The 27,011-nt window shown below is 31.8% G+C and overlaps 1 protein-coding gene across 1 annotated transcript; it reads right to left on the bottom strand.

Annotated features, from left to right (window-relative positions):
- Positions 1–3,215: 3,215 nt before the first annotated feature.
- LOC134683439 (zinc finger protein 180-like) lies at positions 3,216–6,255 on the bottom strand. Its single transcript, XM_063542727.1, has one exon. The coding sequence runs from the start codon at positions 6,200–6,202 to the stop codon at positions 3,425–3,427; it is 2,778 nt and encodes a 925-aa protein (XP_063398797.1). The 5' UTR covers positions 6,203–6,255; the 3' UTR covers positions 3,216–3,424.
- Between the last annotated feature and the right edge of the window lie 20,756 nt (positions 6,256–27,011).

Genomic DNA, 27,011 nt, shown 5'->3' with positions numbered 1-27,011 from the left:
TTTTGTTTTCCAAATAATTAATATTAACAATAATTGATAAGTTCCAGGTCGACGGGTTCAAACAGAAAGATTTTGAAAGCAGAGAAAACTGTGCGTCTTATAACCAGCATGACTTTATCAGATGACAATCCCAACACTAAAATAAGGCTTACGCATAGTTATATACTTTAATTCTGTCACAGACCTGCTATATCATGGATGTGATCTAGTGTGATATAAATTTTAAGAAAACACTCCCAGAATGACCCTCCTCTAAGAGTTCAGACCAGGAAAATGTTGTGGGCATAAAAAATTAAGCAGTTTGCTACATGTATATACATTGTATATTATATAGTCTCAACATTTTCTTATTTCTAATAAGGTAATCCACAGACATATCAGAATGGAAATATTGATGATACATTTACAATCATAACAATGTAGGTCAACATGGTTAATGTACTTGTTAATATCCAATATTATAACAGTGACACATAAATTCAAAATTCAAATTTATGGCTGGTAAGTAAAGTCTTCCAAAAGTTAAGTATGAATAGATATATAATGTGTAAATGATTTACATGATCAAGAAAAAATGTATAAGAAATAACAAGAATTTCAAACTGTATATATGATATACATGTAGATGTATTTTTATAAACTTTAACTGGTCATTTAGGGGTAATACTTATATCATACTATACAAGTGTTTTCAATTACGATTATTACTTGTACAGTAAGGTAATTTATTTTAAAGATGGAGGTTTTGAAACTTATGTAAGTAAAAAAGTTATTTTTTTTCTAATATCCTATAATCATGATTACTTAAGTTTCTCTTCACTATATTGGTCTAATAGAGTGTTTTATTGTTTGTCTGTAATAGACGTCTTTACTATTCTTTATACTACAATTTCATGGACAATTAAAGTCTTCAAAATATTGCTCGTTAACAAGCCTTTAGGGAGCAATTCTTTAAGACCATGCATATAGTTATTACTTTTAAAAAACAACTTTTCAAAATGGATTTTTTGCTAAGTTCTTGAGAATAAAGTTTGAACTCCAATTAAAAATTAATTCACAAACCAGGAAATTATGTTTAGGCATGTTTTGAGGTTTATTTTTTTTTAAAGGGGTGAACAAAAATACTTAACTTGTATAAGATGTAAAAGTACATTTTCTATTAAAGGGAGCTAATTCAAATCTTGAAGAAAAAAAAAAGAAAAGTTAATTAATATATTATTAATACATCTTCAAGTGATGAAAAATGACTTACATTACCAATGAGAAAGGGTGTTAGTAACTAAATTTCAAATTACAAGATCTTTATAAATAGCATTTAATAGTTCAGATAGCATACCATGATACATGTAGATAAAGGTCACAAGGAGAACATGTACAATTAGTGTATTTAAAAGGGAAGTTTTGAAAAATATTGAGAAACATATATATTTAAGATGGTTGATAGTTAAAAAAAATCACCATACATGGCCTACTAAAATAAAGCTTTAAGTGCACAGGCACTTGTCTCAAAAAAAAAATTTCCTATATACCTTAATATAACACAAGGTACTTAACTAAATTTTTAGAAAATGACACCCAGTCCCGAATTCACGTCATTTTTTTTATTTCTCGGTTTTCAAACCTACTTAAACTTAATATGCCGTAAATCTAAATTGATTTATCTACACAATGGTATATGACACGACTATCACTGTTGTCGGGATCATTAGTAGCAGGCCTCAGAAGTCGGTCAACGGGATGTTTTTTTGCATTCGTCTCAATTTTTGGCAACACCCGGTCCGCATGTAATTTTATACTGGTTTCTCATTGGTCAATCGTCTGGCTAAAAATAAATGTGGGAAATTTTGGTCAATTTATAACTCTACATTAGTGTCGTTGTGTACACGTGTGTTTCATAACAAAGTTATTTGGGTTTGTTTCACATAATCTGTAAAGAATTTACAATAAAGGTAATAATTCATAGTCAGAGGGAAGCTAACAGTTTTTATTTTAATATTTTTTTATAATAATTCAATCACTGCGGGCTGGGTGTTGCCAAAAATTGAGACGAATGCAAAAAACATCCCGTTGACCGACTTCTGAGGCCTGCTACCAATGATCCCGACAACAATGATAGTCGTGTCATATACCATTGTGTAGATAAATCAATTTAGATTTACGGCATATTAACTTTAAGTAGGTTTGACAACCGAGAAATAAAAAAATAACGTGAATTCGGGACTGGGTGTCATTTTTCAAAAAATTTAGTTAAGTACCTTGTGTTATATTAAGGTATATAGGGAAAAAAAATTTTGAGACAAGTGCCTGTGTTTAAGTGGTATGTAATTAGGAAAAAGTAAAAAAAAATAACCATCATTGATCAATAGCAAAATGAGCTGAGTTTTTTTCTTCTAACATTTGTCTATATAGATCTTTGTATAAAAGTGACAAAAAATTCTTTCTTTGTATAAATGTGACACCTAACATCCACGTATTCTTTGTATAAAAGTGACACCTAAGAATATACAAAGAATTTTTTGGATTGATGAAAAGCAATTGAAAGTCTAGTAATACTAGCATCATGTGATCAATATTTTGTAATTTAATTACAATAAAGTACTAATAGTATGTATACGGAGTCTTCCGAATAAGATTTTTTGCTATCGGAATTCAGACTGATGTTAGAATACGTGGATGTTAGGTGTCACTTTTATACAAAAATATATTATTTAAAAAAAATAATTTAACTCACAAACAAGCATTGACTGACATTTTTTCTTTACATTTGGAAAATTTATGTATCCATGGCACATGGATATATATTGAAATTTTTTTTTTTTTTTTATGTGAAACTTCATAATAATGTTTTAATTTGAAAAATCCACAGAAGACATCATTCAAATTTAAACAATTGCTTTAAGAAACCAAGATTACTATCAAAATATTTAATATTGCATTCTTTAATTGAAAACTAAGGCATGAAAATTACAATCATTATGTATAAACCTGCAGATGATAATTATATATATAATCACCAAAAATCTACAGCATTCCCAGATAAAATTCAACATCAAAAATGATGTTTGAATAATGTTGAATAAAAATCAAAATTAATTTAATAAATTACAATAAAGTATATTAAAATAATTTTTATTATATACTGATATATACTTCATAAATTATTAACATGAATAATAAGAAATGTAAAACAGTAACAATTATATTATATATAGTACTATTCTATTAGAATTTATCATGTTTATCAAACATGTCAATATATATTTTTATATTTGATATAAGTCATGACAATAAAAGGTTTATTAATTGAAAATCCTGCACTCCAGCAACCTCTTTTACAGTTACAAATATTGTTATTTTCTAACTAATATGGTTATTCTAAGGCTAGATATATACATTGTACACACTGAAACACTAAAACTTATTATTATCCATCATGTTCCATAAAATTAATTTCAGTTTTATCCTGTCCATCAGAATTCTTATTATTACTACAACCCAGTGCACACAGTGTTTTGTTTTCATTTTCCAAGGTTTCAAAAGAATTCACAGAATTGTCCATGTTTATTTGAGATTTTTCATTTGTCTCAAAATGTTCAGCCGATTTCTCATTGTTTATCACGTTCATCGCAGATTTTTTAATATTTTTATAATTTTTAGGTTGATCTTGTTTATGGTCTTTTGTCATGTCCACTGTAGAATTTTGATTATTTCCCATATTTACCTCAGATCTTTGATTCATTTCCCAATTTTCTCCAAATTTGTGTTCATTGTCAATATTTACAAAGTTTTCTATGGATTTTCCATTATTTATTATTGTCGATCTTTGAACATCTTTAAAATTTTTAGAAAATTCTTGTTTTTTCCAAAGTTTTACTGTTAATTTGCCTCCCTTTTCCAAATTCTCTTCAGATCTTTGGACATTTTCCAGACTTTCTCCCACTTCTTGTTCACTGTCCATGTCTACCATGTCTACTGAACACTTTTCATTATTTCTCAGGTGAGATTCAGGTTCTTCTAGATCTTCGTTTTCCATAGGTGCGTCGGATTTAACATCATCCTCGGTCATGTCCATACCATCTAAAGATTTAAAACTTCCATCCCTCGAATGTATTCTACCATGTTTCTTCAGTCGATCTTGTCGATTAAATCCTTTCCCGCATATTTCGCAACTGAATCGTTTTTCTTCATTGTGCGTTTGAACATGTGACTTCAGATTCGACCAGCGATTGAATTCTCTTCCACAAGTAGTACATGGGTATGGTCTTTCGCCACTGTGCGTTCGAACATGAGATGCAAGATTTCCTGATTGACAAAAGCCTATTCCGCATATGTGACAAATATATGGTTTTTCACCTGTATGCGTTCGAAGATGAGCTTGAAAATCCTTAAGCCTACTAAACCCTCTTTCACAAATGTCACAGACATGAGTTTTATCCCCTGAATGTGTTTGTTCATGATCTTTAAGATAATCCGGCCGATTAAATCCCTTACCACAAATATTACAGTGATATTGTTTTTCATCAGTGTGCGTCTGCTTGTGATACCTCAGATTTGATGCTTGACTGAATCCTACGCCACATATTTGACAGATGAACGGTTTTTCACCAGTATGGGTTCTATCATGTAAACGTAGATGTACCAACTGAGCAAATGCTTTGCCACACGTAGCACAGATGTATGGTTTTTCACCCGAATGCGTTCGAAGATGCAACTTTAAATTTGCTGGGTTAACAAAGGTTTTTCCACACGTACTACAAGTGAATTCTTCTCCTGTATGGACTCTTACATGATTGGCCAGGCTAGCTGCACTGGCATAGCTCTTTCCACATGTTCCACAGATGAATGGTTTTTCGCCAGTATGCGTTCTTGTGTGTGTCTTTAAACGTGAGAAATGCAAAAATTCTTTACCACAAGTTTGACAAATCCACGGTGATTTTCCTTTAGCTGATTTAGTCTCTGCACTTACATTCGTCTGATCAGCTGTGTTTGAAAACACTGGTGATGAACTGTTTATTATATACATACTTTCCTCAAACGTTTCACTGCTTTTTAAATGTTCCTCTGAATTTGTATTTGAATTTGAATTGAACTTTGGACTTCTTCTTTTTCTTTTGTTTTTCACTTCCCCAACTTCACACTTTTTCGTAGCCTCAGAGTTTATTATACCTGCTATTGATGCATTGATTATGTCTGTACACGTCCTGGCATAATACTTCAAGGTATCGTCAGAATTTCTGAATCCTGGTTTGTCAATAGGATCACAACTTTTATCATCTTTCGATTCGTTTACTTGACCTTCAAACTTATCCCTTATCTGTGTCATATCTGTATTAGAGAATTGTGGTGCTGGTTTTTCCTTGTTTACTAAACCAGTATTTTCACGAATTTCTCTTTCAACTGCTTTGCATATCTCTTTGTTTAAATCTAAATCAGCTGCTCTAGAATTATCGGTGATATGCATCATTTCATCTTTATATGCTCTGTTTCTCACAAGATCAGGATTATCTTTGGTATTAGAGTTTAAACTAAGTTGAGTTCCATTTTCAGTGTTTTCAACGAAAATTTGACTCTGAATAGGTTTTTCTTGGTTTATTTGTAAATTTTGATGCATGTACATAGCATCTTTGATTTCTGCTTCAGAAAGGCAATGGTCATCCTCAACTGGTTCCTTTTTTATTTCTTGTACCAGACTGTAGTCAATGGCAACATCTTCAGATCTATTTTTAGATTGATTCTGTTCATATTCATTAAGTCTTACACTAGTATCTGTTCTGAGATTTTCTGTGTAGTGCATGAATTCGTCAGCTTTTGATCTAATTTTAGACAAGAAGGCATCATATTCATTTGGACTTTTCGGTCTATTTATAGCAAGTATGTTTTTTTCCCTATTATTTTTATCTGTGTTAGTTTCTGAACTTTTTTCAAGTTGAAAACCATCATATTCATGTTCATTGTTTCGTATTAAATTTGGTCTATTATATTCAGCATAAATCGTGTTATTTTCAGATGCATATTTAGCCTTATAGGCATCATATTCATAATGTTCTGGTCTTTTACCCATACTTATTCTATTCTTTTCAGCATAACCATGGTAACTTGAACATGCAAAATTTTCCGATCTATTTTCTGGAAGGTAGTCGCCATGGTCATTTGGTTCTGTTTTGATATAAATACTGAGTCCATTATCCTTCTTACTTTCCATTGGAAATTCTTGATATTATACAGGAATTCTTTATTTGATATTCTTCAGAAATCCTGCTATGGAATCAAGCTGAAATTAAAAAAAAAACGGTTGCTTTTAACCAATCAAATTCCTAGAAATGTATAGGAGGTTAAATCACAGGCACTTGGGTATATGATACAGATTTTTTTTTTGATTTTTAAAATATTCAATTTTCTATATTAATAATACATATCTATCACTTCTGTGCATGTCTCGAGTGATTTAAAGAATTTGTTTCTTAGTATGGATAGTAAAATTGGGTATTTTCTCTGGGTCGTTTAAATCACTCGAAACTAGTTGAGACATGCACAGAAGGGATAGATATGTATTATTAATGTAGAAAATTGAATATTTTAATCAGCAAAAAAAGTCAAAAACAAAATCTGTATCATATACCCAATCGCCTGTGGGTTAAATAAGTAAATATGTATAAACATATTCTGTCTTCAAGCATTGATGGTACCAATTGTGTCTAATGTATATGGATATAGGAAGATGTGGTGTGAGTGCCAAGACAACTCCCAAAATTACTAGTGTAAAACCATTCAAACGGGAAAACCAACGGTCTAATCTATATAAAAAACACGAGAAACGAGAAAAACGTATAAATTACATAAACAAACGACAACTACTGTACATCAGATTCCTGACTTAGGACAGGTGCAAACATTTGCATCGGGATTAAACGTTTTAATATATATATTTTTACACCATTGAGTCAATTGGGAGTTATCTTTACTTTACTTTACCATGTTTACTTTCACTAATTACGTGTGTATAATTTATAAAGGTATTGCATGTGTAAAAACATCAAAGATGGCAAGGATTTTTCACCTGAGGCAGTTACTCTTGTTAAATAAGCTATCATATTTAATGAATTGAATTAATTACTGATGTTTTTATAAAAATTATTCTTACAGGTATCAGGTACAATGTATATCATGGACAAAACAACTGAGTATTTCTGGAGCTTGAGCATGCGATAGAGCTTGACGTTTTCTATTGACAGCTGTTGTTACTGAATGTGTTATATCATGTTTATGCTTAGATTTATTCTTTTGTGTATAAGACATATATAAACAAGAATGTGTCCAAAGTACACGGATGCCCCACTCGCACTATCATTTTCCATGTTCAATGGACCGTGAAATTGGGTAAATAATCTAATTTAGCATTAAAAAAATTAGAAAGATCATGCCATAAGCAACATGTGTACTAAGTTTCAAGTTGATTGGACTTCAGCTTCATCAAAAACTACCTTGACCAAAAACTTTAACCTGAAACTTGCACTTTCATTTTCTATGTTCAGCGGACCTTGAAATTGGGGTCAAAAGTCTAATTTGGTCTTAAAATAAGAAAGATCATATCATAGGCAACAAGTGTACTAAGTTTCAAGTTGATTGGACTTCAGCTTCATCAAAAACTACCTTGACCAAAAACTTTAACCTAAAGCGGCACAGACGGACGGATGAACGAACGGACACACAGACCAGAAAACAAAATGCCCCTCTAGCTCTACTAATTTAGGTTGGGCATAAAAATAGTTTATCTTTTGAGCTGTCTTGATTTGTAAACACATAATCATTGTACATGTACCTATTAGGGATGTAGTGTGTTGTAAGCCAGATTTTTACAGTTTTTGCTGAATATTGGGTGTTTAAAATGTTTAATATTTATATATAATTATACTCCAGTCAAACTACGTTTTGAACTTCAAACTAATTGCAACAGCACTTGTTTTAGTTCTAATCTATAGCATTAAACCCCAAATATACAGAGAAAAAAGTCCAATAAAATCTAACTGGAGGAAATCTCAAAATCAGCATTTTTAATTTCTCATGGAAATTAACATTGGAAAGGGAGATAACTCCACAAAAATGAGTCTTTTTTGTCAGCTTTTGGTTGATTTTCTTAAAATTCATGTAATCAGTAATGAATGATACTTTGATGGGGTTATAAGTTCAAATTTGACTATATTGTATAATCTTCTGCTCATGAAATGTGAAAAACCGAAGTTAAAGGTTAAAAAAAAAATTTGCACATTTTTCATTGAAGAAATAACAAATTGATGGCTTTGTGACCATTTTGAAAAAATAATATGATATTTGGTATATTTTATATCTGTAAACTATATTTGTTCGGCATCTACCTTGTTTAAAGGAACTTTAAACCACAAAAAGAAGAATATAATATGCTTAATAAGGTTTATTAAATTTGAGATTCTATACCTTGACATGCTGACGATGGTCAACGAATGAATTATGAAATCTAAGTTGTAGCTTGATAAAAGGTATGAAAAAAACCTTTAAGGTTGTTTGTTATACTCTAAAGAAGGCTTAAAATATCAATACATTCTGTTGAATAGAAGTGGTACACAAATGGTAAAGTTATAATTTTGTATCAATTTTTAATGATATTTCTGCCTTTTTTTTGCAGAGTTATCTCCCATGTTAATGCAAATCTCAAATAGGAATTTTAAAATTGTGATTTTGTAGTTTCCCTCTAATTAGATTTTATGGGACTTTTTTCAACAATGAGAAAAATATTAACAAGGAATTATTTGAATTAGGAATGTTTTGGAATTCTGGAAAATTGATAAGAAAGATCAGATGAAAACTTACCCAACTAAATACAAATGTAGGGTTAATCATGAGTGCATGGCTAAGGGGAGTAAGTTAGTTTACACTGAAACATCAGTGAAAGTAAAATTAACCTAGTAAGCACACATGGCTAACCCTATTCAGTTTGGGTTACTTTTAATAAAAAATTCTAAACAAGTGCCAGAATTCTGAATTATTCCAGATGCATATAATTCTTTATTCATATGGGACTATAGCAAACAGCTACAGAGTAAACAAGGCAAGGACATGAAACAAATTAATAGTGTATGCTGACCTTTATATATCTTTTATTTTATTTTGTAGGTTTACCATAGTTCATGTCTGTCTAGATCTTTTATAATATACACCCTCCATCTTGTATTCATCTAAAAAACAGAGAAAGTATACACAAGTCATTAATCATTGTACATGTCTGTCTAGATCTTTTATAATGTTCACCCTCCATCTTGTATTCATCTAAAAAACAGAAAAAGTCATTAAACATTGTACATGTTGTATGAATACAAAATACATTCATAAAAGTTCGTTCCGATCTTTAAACATGTTTAAAAGATACCAATGGGATTTTTAAACTCATAAGTTGAAAAATAAACTGACAACAATTTACACCATGGCCAAAAAAAAAAAAAGACTAAAAGACAAACATTATGGAGGTTTATATGATATATATGCATAAAAATTTTACAAGTATCATTCCATCATTGACTTGCCAGAGGGTCCCCATATTTAAAAATGTTGGATCTATACCTAACCAGTATGTGTATACTCCACATCTGATTATCATATTTATCATGTTTATAATTGTTAACATAAGTACTTGTAATGTTTTCAATACATGTAATATATATCATGTATAATGTATCATGTACAATGTATATATAAATAAATTAAAAAAAAACACTATATCAAGGGCCAACTGCAATATGAATACATTTTCACATTCTCTTAAATAATTAAGTGGCTTATTGTACACATATGGCATTCAGTGGTTGTTTTTTGTTACTGTTTATCAATTTTCTTTCCTTTCATAGTATTTTACATAAACAAAAAATCAGGCCGTTAGTTTTTATAATTTGAATTGTTTTACATTGTCATTTTAGGGCCTTTTGAAGCTGACTATCCAGTATGTTTTTTTTCCTGTTGAAGGCAACCAATAGTTGTTAGATCCTATGTCATTTAGTTTCCAGTGGAGAGTTGTCTCATTGTCAATCATACCACATACATGACATATTCATGTACTTATTTTCCATATATTCCTTTGTTATTTGTTTAAAAATAAAATATTGAAAATAATTTTATCGACCATGTAAAACTTTTATAATAAACACATTGATATCAGATAAAAACAAATTTGCTTACAACATTATGTAAATTGTACATGTGCAGATATTTGGTTCATAACCAATACTGTTATTAACATGATTAAAGAGAGACAACTCAATTTAAACATTTGTGTTAATTTTAACTGTTTTTGCCTAAAATGAATGAGGCCACACTTGTGTTCAGTCTTAATATTTAAATATATTTCGTTTTCAATAATAATCTACTACATATTTAAATGTTGAGGGTGAAAATGAATGGGACCACTTCCATTTTTCACAAAAAATGTCTAAAGTTGTGGTAAAATGGCATGTGTAATGATTTTTTCTTATTAAAAGCTTGAATTTAAGCGTTTTTCTTGACTAAGTCAGTCCAAATCTTTGACAATAACCAATTGAATCGAATAAAGTAGATACTTCGGGGTTTAAAACATGTCAAAAATCTTTCATCTTTCCTCAACTTTTTGGCCAATAACAAACAAAATAAAAATGTAAGCCCTTACAAGACCTTCTCCTTTGTGTATGTAAATCCTGTATATACTTATATACATGTACGGTGAAGTCCAGTGTATCTGTGCACTAAAGAATTATGACCTACTTACATGTAATTAAACTGATAACACATGATAAAACCAATATTCAGATAATATCATATGAATATTGTCAGTCAGGGGTACTACTTGTACAAGTTATTTTTAATTACTTGAAGAAGTAATATTAATATACTTATATAATTTGTAGGCTACATATAGTGAATTAACTGAATTTTATTTACTTGTATAGGTTAAAAAAATAATTGGCTGAGTTATGTCCCTTAGACATTTAGATTTTTGTACTTTTGTAAGTAAAAAAGTCATCCTATCTTATTTTATTGAATTCTTAGGATTTCTTTGCTCTAATATAATTTAAAGTTATCTGCCCTTTGCAGATGTCTTTACTAAACATTTAAGTGTAATTTCATTGGCAATGAAAATCCCATTTGTCTGTTATCTTTAGAAGACTGCTCATTTACAAGCACCCAAGGAGCAATTTTTGAAGGCCTTGCCCAAATACTTAAGATCTTTGTGTAATCAGTTTCTTTGTTGAATTAATGAGATGAAACATTGAACTCTTATTAAAAATATGAGCTTACTTGGGAAAATCATAAAAGCCCTGATTTTACATCTCAAAACTTATAGAAGTAAATTTTTGAGGAAATTAAAGGGAGATTATTTAAACATTATTAATTCATTTATATGTGTTTATCTTTTTTTACTTCTTGAAGTAAATAAAAATAACTTGTACAAGTAGTACCCCTGACTGATTGTGTGCCACTGAACAAATTCATTACATACTTTTTTTTTGTGAAATCTTCTGTTTGTATGGTTTCACCCATAAGATTTTGAGTTAAGTAAGCGTGTGCCCAAAATAAGGGAATCCCTTATTAACAGTTTTTTTATCAAATGTTGGGGGATTTTGTGTATGCCTTCTAAAAATTGATTATTTTGAATAAAGGAAAAAAATTATAGTACAAAATTTAGTTGCATTTGAACCAAACATATATATATAAGTTGCCAAGGATGCAGAGCAAAATTTATTTCAATCTGATTAAAATTTGACTTGATTGAAACAAATTTTATCTGATGATGTAATTTTTTAACGGAAATTGCCTAAATATTAATTGTCATGATTGTAGTTAATCAGGCATCAGGTCCTTTCGCTCCCTACATGAACGCACCTCGCACGTTCACATCCAAGGTCCGTTCGCACTCTACAAGTTCATGCCCAATTTTAATTCCAATTCCAGATGAATACTTGGAAAATCAAGATTATTTTTCTTAATTGCTTTCGTGTAAATACTGAATGTATTTATAGCTTGGTTTGAGTAAATATTGAAGATTTTAAATGAAAAACACAAAAGATAATTATTTTTAACAGCTTGGTCCCTTTGATCTGAAACAATGAAACAATAAAATATAGCAATGCACTATTATAACCAGAAGTTGAGAACATGATCAAACAATTTACAATGATAAAATTTATTCAACACACACATAAAAAACGTAGTCCAAATCTCACTCCATTTTGAAACAAGTCAATGAAACAAAGACTTTAAGTTACAGCAATACCCTTACCAAAACATGATTATTCAACACAAAATAAAACGTTGACAGAATCCCACTTTATTTAGAAAGGAATATTACTTTGTTTTATAACAATACACTATCCAAAACATAATTAAGATTTATTCAACACCAAAAAAAATGCTGTCTCACTTCATTTTAAGACAACGAAAACAATTATACTTATAAGAATACTGCTTGCCAAAACTTGATTACAAAGTTATTAAACCCAAAACCAATTAACTTTGGGTGGGAACATGTAGGTTGCGAAAGTTAAAGGGGGCGAACATGAGTCAGTCAGAGCTCAGACATAAATAAGTCTGAATCTGCTTTTGACTTATAGAGGTCTAAATTTGTAAGTTTTAGGATTTGTCTCCCTTTAATGCAAGACAAAATACGACTTAAATAAGTCGAATATTGTTAAGCAAGAAATGATTGACCAGAATCAAAAAGTTGCAAATATCGACTCATACAAGTCCATAAGTTACCAAAATTGATTAACTTCAAGACCCATGCATACTTATAAAAAGGCAATGCATCTAAATCAAATATTGACAACATTGAAAGCCAATGCCTTGTCTTCTAAAGAAAAATATGAATGAGAGTCTAAAAAATCGGGGATCATGTTAATTAACCTTACAAATTACTATGCAACCACCTGGATCCACACTTAATGAGGTAAAACATCTGTGTCTAGTAAGGATGTTCAATAAGATAATTAAATATAGATAGATCAAGTCCTTGTGAACCCTCAGACAGGTTTTTACTGTCATAGGTGGGGTAGTTTGGCCACCAAGTCAAGTTAAGTTTTTTCATCAACATAAATAGACCTAAACAAGTCTGTCATTTTGTGACTTAGATAAGTCTAAAATTGAAAACATATTTTTATAAAAATACATGTTTTGACTTCTTTAGTTCAAAAACAGAAATAGACTTGTTTATGTCTGAGCTCTGACTGTGAGTGGGTGTGAACATGAATGTGCGCGAACGGACCCGGATTCAGTTAATCACCAGATTGTATAAATTTACTCTTCATGCTCTTGAACTTATCAGTTTTTTTTGTCCCTACAGAATACTAAAACAATTACAAAAAAGATTCTCTTTGAGTTATATTGGCCAATATAAGGAAATCAGAAAACATCATCTGCTGCTCAGTCACCATGCAGGAACTCCACTGTACATGTATAAATATTCTTCATAGATTCAAGGAAGTACATGATTATAACTAACAATATACATGTACAAGTATGTCCTAGATCATGTTGATACTGATAGACATGATAGATTGAAGAATGTAAAAACTTGTCAAATATACAAAAAAACGAAATTATTGTTATATGTTAGCATGATATGGTTAGATGGAATTTTAATGTCATTGTGGTGGTTTACCGCAGTGTAAGGTGATGATCAAATAGAGCAAACAAAATTATATAATGAGGCCGTAGGCCATGACAACACTTTTAGAAACTTCTTATTCAACCAAAAACAGACTCAAATACAATGATAGCTTGGCCCTATTTTCAGGTTAACCAAATAATCTCCCTGGCAAAATGTTTCAGGATTTTTACTGCATGACCTCATTTTTACTCCAGTTGACCATATTGACCCACTGACGTTTTGTAAACAATCTGTTTAGCTGTATGTCCTCAAAAAGTTATGTTTGGGCGATATTATATTATAAGGTAACGGTTTTATTCTTTTTGTCGGACACACCCACAACTGGTTGATCAGATCATTTGTACATAATTTAAAATAACAAAGACACTGAGTTTCCATTTTATATCTCGACTGGAACTAAATTATTATGTACATTTGTAAGCACCTGTTTCTTTAATTTCTAAACTTTTTAAGGGTGTACGTATAATATTTATTGTTTAATCAACTTTCAGCACTTACAACAAAATCATAACATATATTTTTTGTAGAAAAGTGTTTGGGGTCTCTTTCAAGAATTCTTTGTGATTTAACCCTCCTATTTTATGAACTCTAATCTATTCACAAACAATCGTTTTGATTGGCCGAATAATTTCCTTGCATAACTAAATCGGACCTTTTACAACTCGTCCCATATTATTGTTACAAATGTTTATTTCCTATCTTCGATAATTGTATTACAAATTCAAATCTGACACCAACGATTCATCTCCTGTGTAAGGGTATGTGCTTTCGTTGGAAATTACATATGATTGTGTAACCAAAAATCAGCATATTCACACTGAAAAGTGGGACGTCTGAACAGTACAGATTCAAATAAAATAAAGTAAAGTAAGTGATTTCGGAAACATATTCAGGCAATTTTGTGTATCCTAGCATCCTAGCCATGCAAAACTCCAGTCTTCACGGTAGTGGACAAAAGTGAGTTCCCAGTAAAAAAAGTCCTATCATTTCAACTGAAATCAATATTTTTCAAAATATTATTACGAAGTAACAGTATGAGCGATTATCATTATTTAGATACCAAAAGATGTAGAAATGTCTGAAGTTTTATTGTTTATTTGGTTATAATATTATTCATGCTCATTTTAATTTTCTGACGAGATGAACACAAAAAAAAAATTTCTTGAAAAGTTAAAATTGATATTATTCTAACCAAATTAAAGTCATAAAAAATTGCATTTGTGTTTAACTCATCAGATGATGAAAATGACACTCAAGAGAAGTATGACTAAATAAACAATAAAACTTCAGACATTTTTACATCTTAAGGTATCTATTTTATAAAAATCGCCCATACAGTTACTTCGCAATATTATTTTGAAAAATATCGATTTTAGTTGAAATGATAGGACTTTTTAGGACTGGGAACTCACTTAAATTGTACAATGAGTCAGGATCCAAGGCGGCTTTATAGTGGGTCGCGTTGGGGTATATATAAGCGTTACGTGGGATTGCCGATTGTTTGGTACGCGTGACACGTGAAAGTCAAATTATTGTGCCGCGAAAAGGGGATACGAAGTCTAGAGGGACGTGGGAAATTACAAAAAAACTTGATGAGAATTGGTTACGCACATAATCATAATGTAAGCGGGATACGGGAATCTGACCTTTATATGTGTTTGAAGAATCCTGAGACTACTAAAGTTTTATAGCTGTCGGGTTATACATATGGTTTCAGAGTGAATTTCGATGCCATAGACCTAAAAAACCAGTCCTGGAATTCCAAATCTGAAACAACTAATATTACGGCCTGGTTTTTTTCCAGAACTCAAAATTTTCGACACCCCAAAAATTTGAAAATTATATGGTATAGTTTAATACCTTTATAGGCACTCTAAATTTTATATCAGAAAATAAGTACCGTACTACGAACTGACTTATTTACCCAGGTGAAAACTTTCTTGTTCACGATGTAGCAATCAGTGTTTTAAACTTGCTTTATTTGTTCACAAATCAGAGATTTTGCACTACTCGTATATATATATATATATCCCACTTTGAACGATTTTTTGACAAATGCAATAGAAATTAGCCATTGCACATGTTTTTTGATATATCAGAACATGTATATTTTATCTTAAATTTCATGATTTGGGTGCGTTCGCTGCTATCAGAGATATTATATAATTATATGTCCACAATAATATAAAATATGAAAAAGTAGTTCCACAATTGTTCTATCAGACGTATGAAAATACAATCATTTATAATATATGTATTTATATATGAGAAATAATGTAGCTAAAATTTCGAGTTAAAATTAGATTTTAAGTGATTTCAATCATAACAAAAAAAGGCATGTAATATTATATAGTGTCCGGCACTGCGTTCTATGGTGAAGTCTCAAAGATCAAGTACATCCGCATTTCAATGGGAAAATATGAACTTGATGTTCTACATGACTTGAATCTGATATTTATTTGATATTAAATATCCAACCAGTCACTAACATGCAGGTGATTCAATATAAAGATTTTTTTTAATGAAAAGTGATAAAAAGATATATATAGATCTTTTTTTGTGAAGCCCAGGTGGTCGTGTGGTCTAGCGGGACGGCTGCAGTGCAGGCGATTTGGTGTCAGGCGATATCTCAGTAGCAATCCCGGCGAGGGAAGAACAAAAAAATTGCGAAAGCAAATTTACAGATCTTACATTGTTGGGTTGATGTTTAGATATAACTCGTCTCGACTAAACACCAACCCTATAATAATGTATAAAAGTATATTTGTCTCAATATTTTGTACGAATGGCTCTCAGAGTCATGTTTTAATAGTATATTGATTATAGTTGTTGGCTGACTAACGTCCAGTGGCAAATATTCTTTGCGAAGCATTTAAAAAAAAAAAATTTAGTTACAAGGAAACTGTGAAATGTGTCAAACAGACAACAAACCGACCAATGAGCAGTCAAATGCCGCCAATAAATCTTCATCGCTGAATGAATAACCCACATCCAAAGACGATCTTTAAATTGCTCTTAAACAATAATGTATACTAGTTCATCAAAATTAATGCCACACTTAACTTCGAAGCAAATAAAGTTTTGAATTAAAGATTACCGCAGAGCGCGAAAAAGAAAATAAGAAAGGGTCTGGGCGGTTGAATAGACCTTTTTAGTTTTTACTATCCAAATCTTCATGACATTTGACTTAAAGATAGACGACCGCAAGACATATATATTAGTACAGATAATAGAAAGTTAAAGTTAGAACAAAATATTCTAACGGTTGGTATTCAACCTGTAATGCGAAATATTGCTTTTTAATACAACACTTGCATTTCCGGCTGAAGTAAAAGAAATTTGATTGAAGTTAATAGTCCAGTCATTAACCAATGCAAATAAAATTCTTAGCAAGGACATCATATGGGTTATGATATTTCAATTATTTATGGAATAAACTGATGAAATATTACGAATTTTTCTGTTACCATGAGCTGGGAACAGTATATCTAACAATCAATATATATATTTATGTTCCTGCATTGAGATTTGAGACAGTACTATATAGCTGTCCTTAAAATTGATAATATAAATACTGTGTAAATAATGTTTGATTACAATTTAACCCTACTAAACATGTGAATTTTACAGTGTATCTAACGAGAATAAGATTGTCTTCACACAACTTATTTGTTGAAACTGGACGATATCACGGTGTTTATATATCAGACAGAAAATGCACTCTCTGTACTCTAACGAGTTTCATTTGATTTTACAGTGTGCTTGTTATAATGCAATACGTACAGAATGTAGAAAGTATATAAAGCCATACTATTATGAGCGTCCGTCGTCATTTGAGCTTATACAGTTGTTGAGCACAGAAAATGTAAAAGACATATGTAACCTTTGTAAATTTCTTTACCATGCCTTTAAACGTAGAAAAGACTATGCTTGATGTATTTATCTATGATATATTGTATTTGCATATACTATATATTATACTTGTACTGCATGATGAGCATCATTTGCTCAAAGTAATAAAAGAACTGAACTGAGTCCTCTCGAAGGTCATTTTATTATAATTATGCAACATTTAGCGAGCTTCTTACTATACTAGATCAAGGCGTTCATTCATTCATTTCTTTATTTCCTCTATTCTAAAAGAAATTCAATGACCGAACTATATCCTATATGTTAAACTGAGATTAAATTACAAAAGTGTGCAAAACATTATAACACCATATGATATTAGATATGTCGTCAAGAAATTTGCTCTCACTAACGATGGTTCGTACACTGGCGCATTAACGAATCGTCGTTCTCCTTAGTCTGTTAAATGCAGCGACACAGTGTGCAACGTGCACGTGGCAAAACTTACGAAAACTGTCGGTGTCGATTACGTGCTTGCCCGAAAGAAAGCAATATAGCTCATCATCGTTGCATATGGATAAAGTTCAACAAATATATGGAATTTTTCAATTATGAACTCCCATGCACGACACATCTCTGATTGAACGAGTTCCTCTAAAGCTACAACATGCATGTTCATACATCAAAAAAATGACTGTTACATATAAATCGCCCGTACCTCCAGTGGTATTCGGAATGTCGGTAAGCAGTTTAGTAATAAAATAGGCGTTAAAGACTTGTCTGGATAATTTAAAACTTTTCAAGAATTCTAGAACTCTAACCGATATGTGAATACTTCTAAAGGGAGAACAGTTAGGGGAAGATCATTTGATATTCTGGGGGGGGGGGGGGGGGAGGGGGACAGGAGGATTTGTTTTTGATCGGTTATTTATTTTTGTAAACTGAGAGGACAGATTATTCATTTTCTGCACTATGAAGCAACATTTTTCATTTTCATGAAAGCAAGGGACTGATTATTCATTTTCACAACTATATTCATGATATTCGAAAACATACAATTTTTAGAATATTTGTTAATTATGAATGAATAATACATGTAAAGTCAAGTTATTGTCATCTTCGCTAGCCAAGGGTTATGATCCACTCCCGCAAAAGAGCGGATGTGGATCCTAACCCTTGGATAGCGAAGACGAGTTATTGTGTACCATGTATTTAATTCAAATTAATCATTATCCCTTGCAGAAATTTTAGGATTCAAGATTTTATTCATAACCTGAGACACATACTTGTGTACAAGAGGAAAATATATACAAACATATTAAGATAATACATAGCGAGACAGGACAACCGAAACACAAATATATAGTATATAATATAAAAGACAATTGGTATATAATTAGTAGTATTTATACTTTTCTTTACAAAATGAATCATTATGAAAAGTTGTCTCATTGGTACTCACACCACATCTTCCTATATCCATTATATTCCCAATCAACATACATGTATTGCATTCATACATAGTATTTTTAAAGTTTGGTTTTTCATAGCCTCTATTTTTTTTGAAGGGTTTTGGAACTGCTGAGACCCAAGAAGCTATAGACCTGCTGAGTTATATATTTTCAATACATTGCAAGTCAGGTAATTTATTTTCAAACTACTAAAGAACAAACCATTTATTTTTGTAATCATCAAGGCTGAGTTATTTATTTTCAAAATCTTCCGTCCCCTACCCCCCCCCCCCTCCCCCCCCAGAATATCAAATGGTCGACCCCTATTGTCATTATGTAAACGCCGAGTCCATTCGTCAGTTTGTTCTTTGTCTACAGTAGTTTTCACTATAGATTTCCAAGATTGTTTCGTTGGAAAAACTACCTCTCGTAAAAAGTTAAGCATATACGCATGAAGGCGATATCTATACAAAATGTTCATAACATCTGGAATGAACCCAGGATGATTGCGTTCATTGTCAATAAAATAAGTATAAAGACGCACACAATATTTTCGTCAAGACTACAAAGTTTTTGCAAGACATAAAGCTTCTTTATCTCTATAGATCTCTATAGATATAGTCCAAGTATACTTTGGCACATATCTGAACTCGTAGACTCGCTTGACTATATAGGGCTGAAAACAATTCAACACAGTAATGTAGTTTGACTTAAAACAAGTCCACAAATCACAACCATGCAGTGCGTAATACAATATATTTAAACAGTTAAAGTACAACACACGGATGTGTTGACTTGCAGCAAACACCGTTAAGCGCAAAATAAGAATTCTTGCCTTTTCTACGTGCATTAATTTTGATGTTCCTCTGTCGATGTACATTTAGAATTTAGTCAATACCTAAGTGAGTATATATAGTTTCTTGTGTACAATTTGGAGTTTAGTATGTCGAACTAGTATATAATTTTTTATTTGTTTAGGGGCCAGCTGAAGGACGCCTCCAGGTGCGGGAATTTCTCGTTACATTGAAGACCTGTTGGTGACCTTCTGCTGTTTTCTGCTCTATGGTCGGGTTGTTGTCTCTTTGGCACATTCCCCATTTCCATTCTCAATTTGATAATCTTTAGCTTCAGGAAGAACACTGTTCGTAATAAGCCAGTCGTATAAAATTCGAACTTCTCGGGGGTTTAGGAAAATTGCATAACATGACTTTTTCGCACTGAAACAGCACCTGCACCTATATGCACATATATCTAACATTCGCTGGAGACCGAACGGAGTTGTGCCAATACATAAAATACCGGTATCGTCATGAGCGAGAGCAGGATGGCAACTAGCTTTGTGATAAACACCAGTTTTCTTAATACATTTTTCAAGATCAACCAACATTTCTTTTTTAAAAACTAAATATGATAAACCAGACAACACCACTCATTGTCTAACCCCTTGTAATACAGAAAAGAACTCAGACTGACACTGGTTTACTACTACTGAACACATGTTATCAATATGACAGTCATTAATAATTGACCATATTTTGCCTGTTACCCCTATTTCATAAAAATACACTTAGTAAGACTAATTCTCTAGACAGTGTCATAAGTGTTTTTTACTATCTATTAAAGAAGGCGACAAATACTTTACTGAATAATTCTAGGTTATGCTAAATTGTCTCATATAAATCAAATGATGTAGTTAAGCAACTACTGGTAAGTTACTTTGAAATCATTGCTGTTGGACATTCGGCATGTTCTTGTCATACAACACGAAATTAACCGAGCTTAAATAATACTTTTAAATAGTTTCAAAACACAGTACAGTAAACCAACTTGTCTATAATTATCGTTTTGCACTTATTTCCACCTTTGAAGATAGGAACAAGGAGGCCTAGTTTCCAGTTCTTTGGTATACGTCCGAATTTGACAATGAGATTGCATAAGGCCGTTACACACTTCACAACAGGGCTATACCTCACTGACGAAAATGCTCATTTTGTACTTTGTCATGTCCGGCAGCTTTTCTATATTTTAAATGTCAGACTCTTAATATCAATTTAGAAACTTCTTGTTCAGTGATCAATCCACCAGGTAAGTATTCACCTTCAACACGGTCACAACAGGTTTTAATCAGATCTGTGTATACGCTCCCAATAGAACATTTAAATTCATTGTCAAAATTATCATTTTCTTTTGAATGGTACAGCTCAAGAAAATACTCAGCGAAACATTTTGCTACAGACTCCGGGGAACTGCATGTACACTTTATTTTGATACACAAACTCGGGGTATAATTTTAAAGGGCAACCTTTAACATGTTTTATTTGTTTCCAAAACAACCGCACATCACACTCTGCGGTTTCATTTACTAGATCATCACAACACTTTTGCATGTATACTGCTCATTAGCTCCTTGTTGTACATGTTTAAATTCGACTTTGATTTTTTGTACATTCGATAAGAGTCAAAATGCATTCCTCGAGGTTGACCTTCAAGAACCCAACATTTACGAATTGACCTTTTATTGTCATGTGCTCGCTTCACATCTGCGTTCCAATTTATACGGTTTGAATCCGCACTCCGGTATTGCGATGTCCGCAGCATTATGCAATATGTTTACTACGACATAGATAGTGTCAATATCAGCAAAACAATAAGAGTTCATTTTATCAATTAATATTTCGACGGGGTTAGTCACGATATTTTAGTACTCATTGATCTGTGCATCAGTTAACTGCGTAGAGAAGAATATTTCGCACGAAAGAAGTTGCTTGTGATATACATGTAAATATTTCATATTTTGTTCTATTTCAAACAAAAAATTCTCTGAAACCGATATTATCAAGATGCTTGATTTCTTGATTGACAACATATTTGTTACGTTCGGAGGACGTGTTTTTCAACAGACTGTCAGCATCCCAATGAGAACAAACTGTGCCCCTCTACTTGCTGACTTGTTTCTTTATTATTATGAGGCTGACTTCATGCAGGAACTTCTTAGGAAGAAAGATAAGAAGTTAGCAATATCCTTTAACTCTACTTTCCGCTATATAGATGACGTTCTTTCACTAAACAATTCAAAATTTGGTGACTATGTGGATCGCATCTATCCCATCGAATTGGAGATAAAGGATACTACAGATACAGTTGAGTCGGCTTCATATCTTGACTTACATCTAGAAATTGACAATGAGGGTCGGTTAAAGACAAAACTTTACGACAAAAGAGATGATTTCAGCTTTCCAATTGTGAACTTTCCATTTCTAAGTAGCAACATTCCAGCAGCACCTGCATACGGGGTATATATGATATCTCCCAATTAATACAATATTCCCGTGCTTGCATTTCCTATCATGATTTTTTTGATAGAGGGTTACTGCTCACAAGGAAGCTATTAAACCAAGAGCTCCAAATGGTGAAGTTAAAATCATCCCTTCGTAAATATTACGGACGTCATCACGAGTTGGTTGACCGTTATGGAATAACCGTTTCACAAATGATATCGGATATGTTCCTTACGTTGTAACTACAATCCCCTTCCCTTTCATGAATTTGACCTACCGAATTAGACTATTTACCGGATTTGTATTCACATAAGCAACACGACGGGTGCCGCATGTGGACCAGGATCTGCTTACCCTTCCGGAGCACCTGAGATCACCACTAGTTTTTGGTGGGGTTCGTGTTGTTTATTCTCTAGTTTTCTATGTTGTGTCATGTGTACTATTGTTTTTCTGTTTGTCTTTTTCAGTTTTAGCCATGGCGTTGTCAGTTTGTTTTAGATTTATGAGTTTGACTGTCCCTTTTGGTATCTTTCGTCCCTCTTTTAAAGATTATAAGCATTGGGTACATCAATATACACATATAACATGAAAATAACCTGCTCTTGATGGATATAGCGAAACTTTTGGTCTTTTTAATTTTTCTGTTTCGAGTGCACTAGTGAAACTTTTACAGACGGAATGCGTGTTCGGCATAACAATGTGTATGTTGGTTAATTCCGATTAAGTAAAAACAATATGCGAAGAACTGACTTTTGTCAGCTTAATCAACCCTAGTTTTCGATGGGGTTAGTTTTGCTTGGTCTTTGGTTTTCTATGTTGTGTCATGTGTACTATTATTTATCTGTTTGTCTTTTTCATTTTTATCCATATGGCGTTGTCAGATTACTTTTGATCTATGAGGTTGACATTCCCTCTGGTATCTTTCGCCCTCTTTTAGGACTGATTTATAGAATACTATTATTATCATGAACCTTTGAATAATATTCTAAATTTAATTTAAATGAACTTTACGTTTACAGGTCATAGTACAAATTCCTCATATCAGGAAATTTTATATTATGATTTATAATGGCCATGGTGAGTTTTTGATTTTTTTTTCAATTCAAGAGTTGTATTTTTGGTCGATCGGAGTTTAAACACTATGTGAGCATTTTTGTTTACAAATAAACATCAAAACAAGTTAAATTCTGGATTTCGTGCTAGATATCCCATACTATTGGTAATGGAAATCTTAAAATTCCAGTGCAAAGTTTAATTTGAATCTGTTTAAACAAGGAAATTATAGGTTTTACCAGCACTTATTTTGATATGTATCGTTTAAGACAAAATTTTAAATATATACATTAATATTCAGAATGTAAGATTTCAACTCCCTCTTGCAATGTTGTCCTCTGATGTACCTTACAACTCTCGTGTGCACTTTTTCTAAAATATCAGTTGACAATAATTCAATTGTGTGTACATTCATTGCTTTCAAATGTTTGAGCGTTCACAATCAATCGAAAATCCAGAAAGTGTCCTTTAGATGGTAAACAAATTATAAAGTGTTATTATCGTTTTATTTGAAAAAAAAACTTTTTTTATATACTACATGAAGTACCTTATTCGCACCCAAAAGGGTCATAATAGATATTGATACATTTAAGCATCTGGTTTGGAAAAAACCACCATATGTTTAATTATTTTCATTAATCATATATTTGATTTACTCTAACATCACCAAAATACCAACTTGTTAAATACTATGATAAATAGATTTTATCTTAATAAAAGAAGACAAGTATGAAAAACCAAATCAATCAAACGGCATTAACACGAACACTTTTCTAAGAATAACGAAAAAAAGATACAATCACGCATATTCTTGTAGAATTTAAAAACGTTATATTTCTTCCTAAAGCGAAACAAAACCTTTTGTTTTTACAGGATAGCAGAGAGATTTGTCTTATATAATTCTTATTTCTAAATGGTAAGTTCAATTTATAATTGCAATATTCAAAGCACTGAGTATTTTCTGTAACTCTGTCGATTTCTCAAATAGTTTTTGATTCGCATCACGATGCGAACCTATTACTGTCAATATATAGACTCATAATCTCGAGAGTATAAGTAAACTACAGTTAGTTACATGTAAAATTGATTGTTTATTGGTGTGTCTAAGATTGTGTGCTTTAATGAGTTATTCAAAATGGGAATACGTCAGACAAAGAAGAAAAACGTATACACAGAGGGACTGACAATATGGGTATTGGAGATCCAATTAATGAATTTGTTGCTATATTATCACATGTTGTTTAATTAGCGCTTGTTGTTAAAACTGATGCAAGTATTGTTACGCATTCCATTTAAATCAATCTGTTTAACACGTAATTACATACGCTGTACCATTCATTTTGGCCATCAATGTTTCTTTAGTGATGATGAAGGTTAAACTATTTGAAAATCAAAAGCATATTAAAAAGATGAAGAGTTAAAGTGTTATTCACACTATGTCATATCTATGATTTGTACGGTGCTAATATCATATGATTAGTCATAAGATATCATATACAAAAAGTATAGCTCCTTTACCATATATTTTTATTCGATGCTGACCGTTATGTTATTATCATTTGCTTATTTGTTGTGGGCAACTAAATAAAGGGTCATAACGCTTTAACAGTAAATTTTGAAAACCATCATAACCGAAATTAACCTGCATTCATGGTCAATAAATAAAGACAACAGTAGAATACCGCTGTTCAATAGTCATAATTCGATTAGGGGAAAACATATCTGGGCCAAAAACCAAAACTCAGGGAAACACAACCAAAAGAGGAAAAGAACAACATTACTATTTGATAACAACAGTAGAATCCTGCTGTACTATAGTCATAATTCGCCTATTTGATAACAACTGTCATACTCTTGACTTGGTACAGGTAATTTTAAGGAAAACTAGAGGCTCTAAAGAGCTTGTGTCGCTCACCTTGGTCTATGTAAATATTAAACAAAGGAAGCAGATGGATTCATGACAAAATTGTGTTTTTGGTGATGGTGATGTGTTTGTACATCTTACTTTAATGAAAATTTTTGCTGCTTACAATTATCTCTATCTATAATGAACTTGGCCCAGTAGTTTCAGTGAAATATGTTAGTAAAAATTTACAAATTTTATGAAAATTTATAAAAATTGACTATAAAGGACAATAACTCCTTAGGGGGTCAATTGACCATTTTGGTCATTTTTACTTATTTTTAGGTCTTAATTTGCTGTACATTATTGCTGTTTACAGTTTATCTCTATCTAAAAAATTATTCAAGATAATAACAGAAAACGGCAAAATTTCCTTAAAATTACCAATTCAGGGGCAGCAAGGCAACAACGGGTTGTCCAATTCATCTGAAAATTTTAGGGCTGATAGATCTTACCCAGATAAACAATGTTATTCCTATGTCAGATTTGCTCTAAATGTTTTGGTTTTTGAGTTATAAGTCAAAAACTGCATTTAACCCCTATGTTCCATTTTTAGCCATATCGACCATCTTGGTAGGTTGGCTGGGTCACCGGACACGTTTTTTTAAACTAGATACCCCAAAGATGATTGTAGCCGAGTTTGGATTAATTTGGCCTAGTAGTTTCAGGGGAGAAGGTTTTTGTAAAAGATTACTTAGATTTACGAAAAATGGTTAAAAATTGACTATAAAGGGTTCAACTGAACTTTTCGGTCATGTTGACTTATTTGTAAATCTTACTTTGCGGAACATTATATTATTGCTGTTTACAGTTTATCTCTTTCAATAAAAATATTCAAGATAATAACCAAAACAGCAAAATTTCCTCAGGGGCAGCAACCCAACAACGGGTTGTCCGATCCATCTGAAAATTTCAGGGCAGATAGATCTTCATAATGGTATACAATTATCCATGTCAGATTTGCTCTAAATGCTTTGTTTTTTTAGTTATAAGCCAAAAACTGCATTTTACATCTATTTTTAGCCGTGGCGGCCATCTTGATTTGTTAACCGGGTCACTGGACACATTTTTTAAAACTAGATATCCAAAAGATGATTGTGGCCAAGTTTGGTAAAATTTGGCCCAGTAGTTTCAGAGGAGAAGATTTTTGTAAAAGATAACGACGCGGACGACGGACGACGACGACGTACGACGGACGCCAAGTGATGAGAAAAGCTCACTTGGCCCTGTGGGCCAGGTGAGCTAACAATGTGGATTGAACCTGGATTATGGCTCAACTTTCCTCCCGCTTATTTGCAAATGTTGAAAAAATCTAGTTCCTGAGCTCTTAAATAATATAAGAAGGTCCTCAATGAATAACGGATATCAGAACATCATCGTAAATACTTTTAGTACGTCCCATAACATTTTATGGAGCTACTTAAATACTATAACTATGACTAAATCGACGCCGCATACAAAGAGATATAAAACTGGGATTAATGACTTATATTTCAATCCCAGTTTTAACGCATTATATTTGATGCGTTTCCCTCAGTTTAAGTTTGAAACCCGGATTTGTTTTTTTCTCACTCGATTTATGAATTTCGAACAACGGGAAACTACTGTTGCCTTTATTTATACTGAACATGCTCAATGTAAAATATGTTAGAAGATCCTGCTTTCAAAATGATTTAACTATTTTCAGCGATTGATAGTGCAACTTAATTTAAGCCAGACAGGGAATTGAAACAATTGTTATTGATGATTTGAATATGACAATGGTGAGTTGTGTATGATATTTTTCTCTTTTATTGTATGAATTTAGAAAAAAA

This window comes from Mytilus trossulus, chromosome 9 (assembly GCF_036588685.1).
Source record: "Mytilus trossulus isolate FHL-02 chromosome 9, PNRI_Mtr1.1.1.hap1, whole genome shotgun sequence".
Lineage (NCBI taxonomy): Eukaryota > Metazoa > Mollusca > Bivalvia > Mytilida > Mytilidae > Mytilus > Mytilus trossulus.
The sequence above is the reverse complement of the archived record's forward strand: the minus strand, read 5'-3'. Positions and strand labels throughout refer to the sequence as shown.

Excerpts from the sequence above, each read along its gene's own strand:
- LOC134683439 (XM_063542727.1), bottom strand. The coding sequence starts at position 6,202 with ATGGAAAGTAAGAAGGATAATGGACTCAGTATTTATATCAAAACAGAA.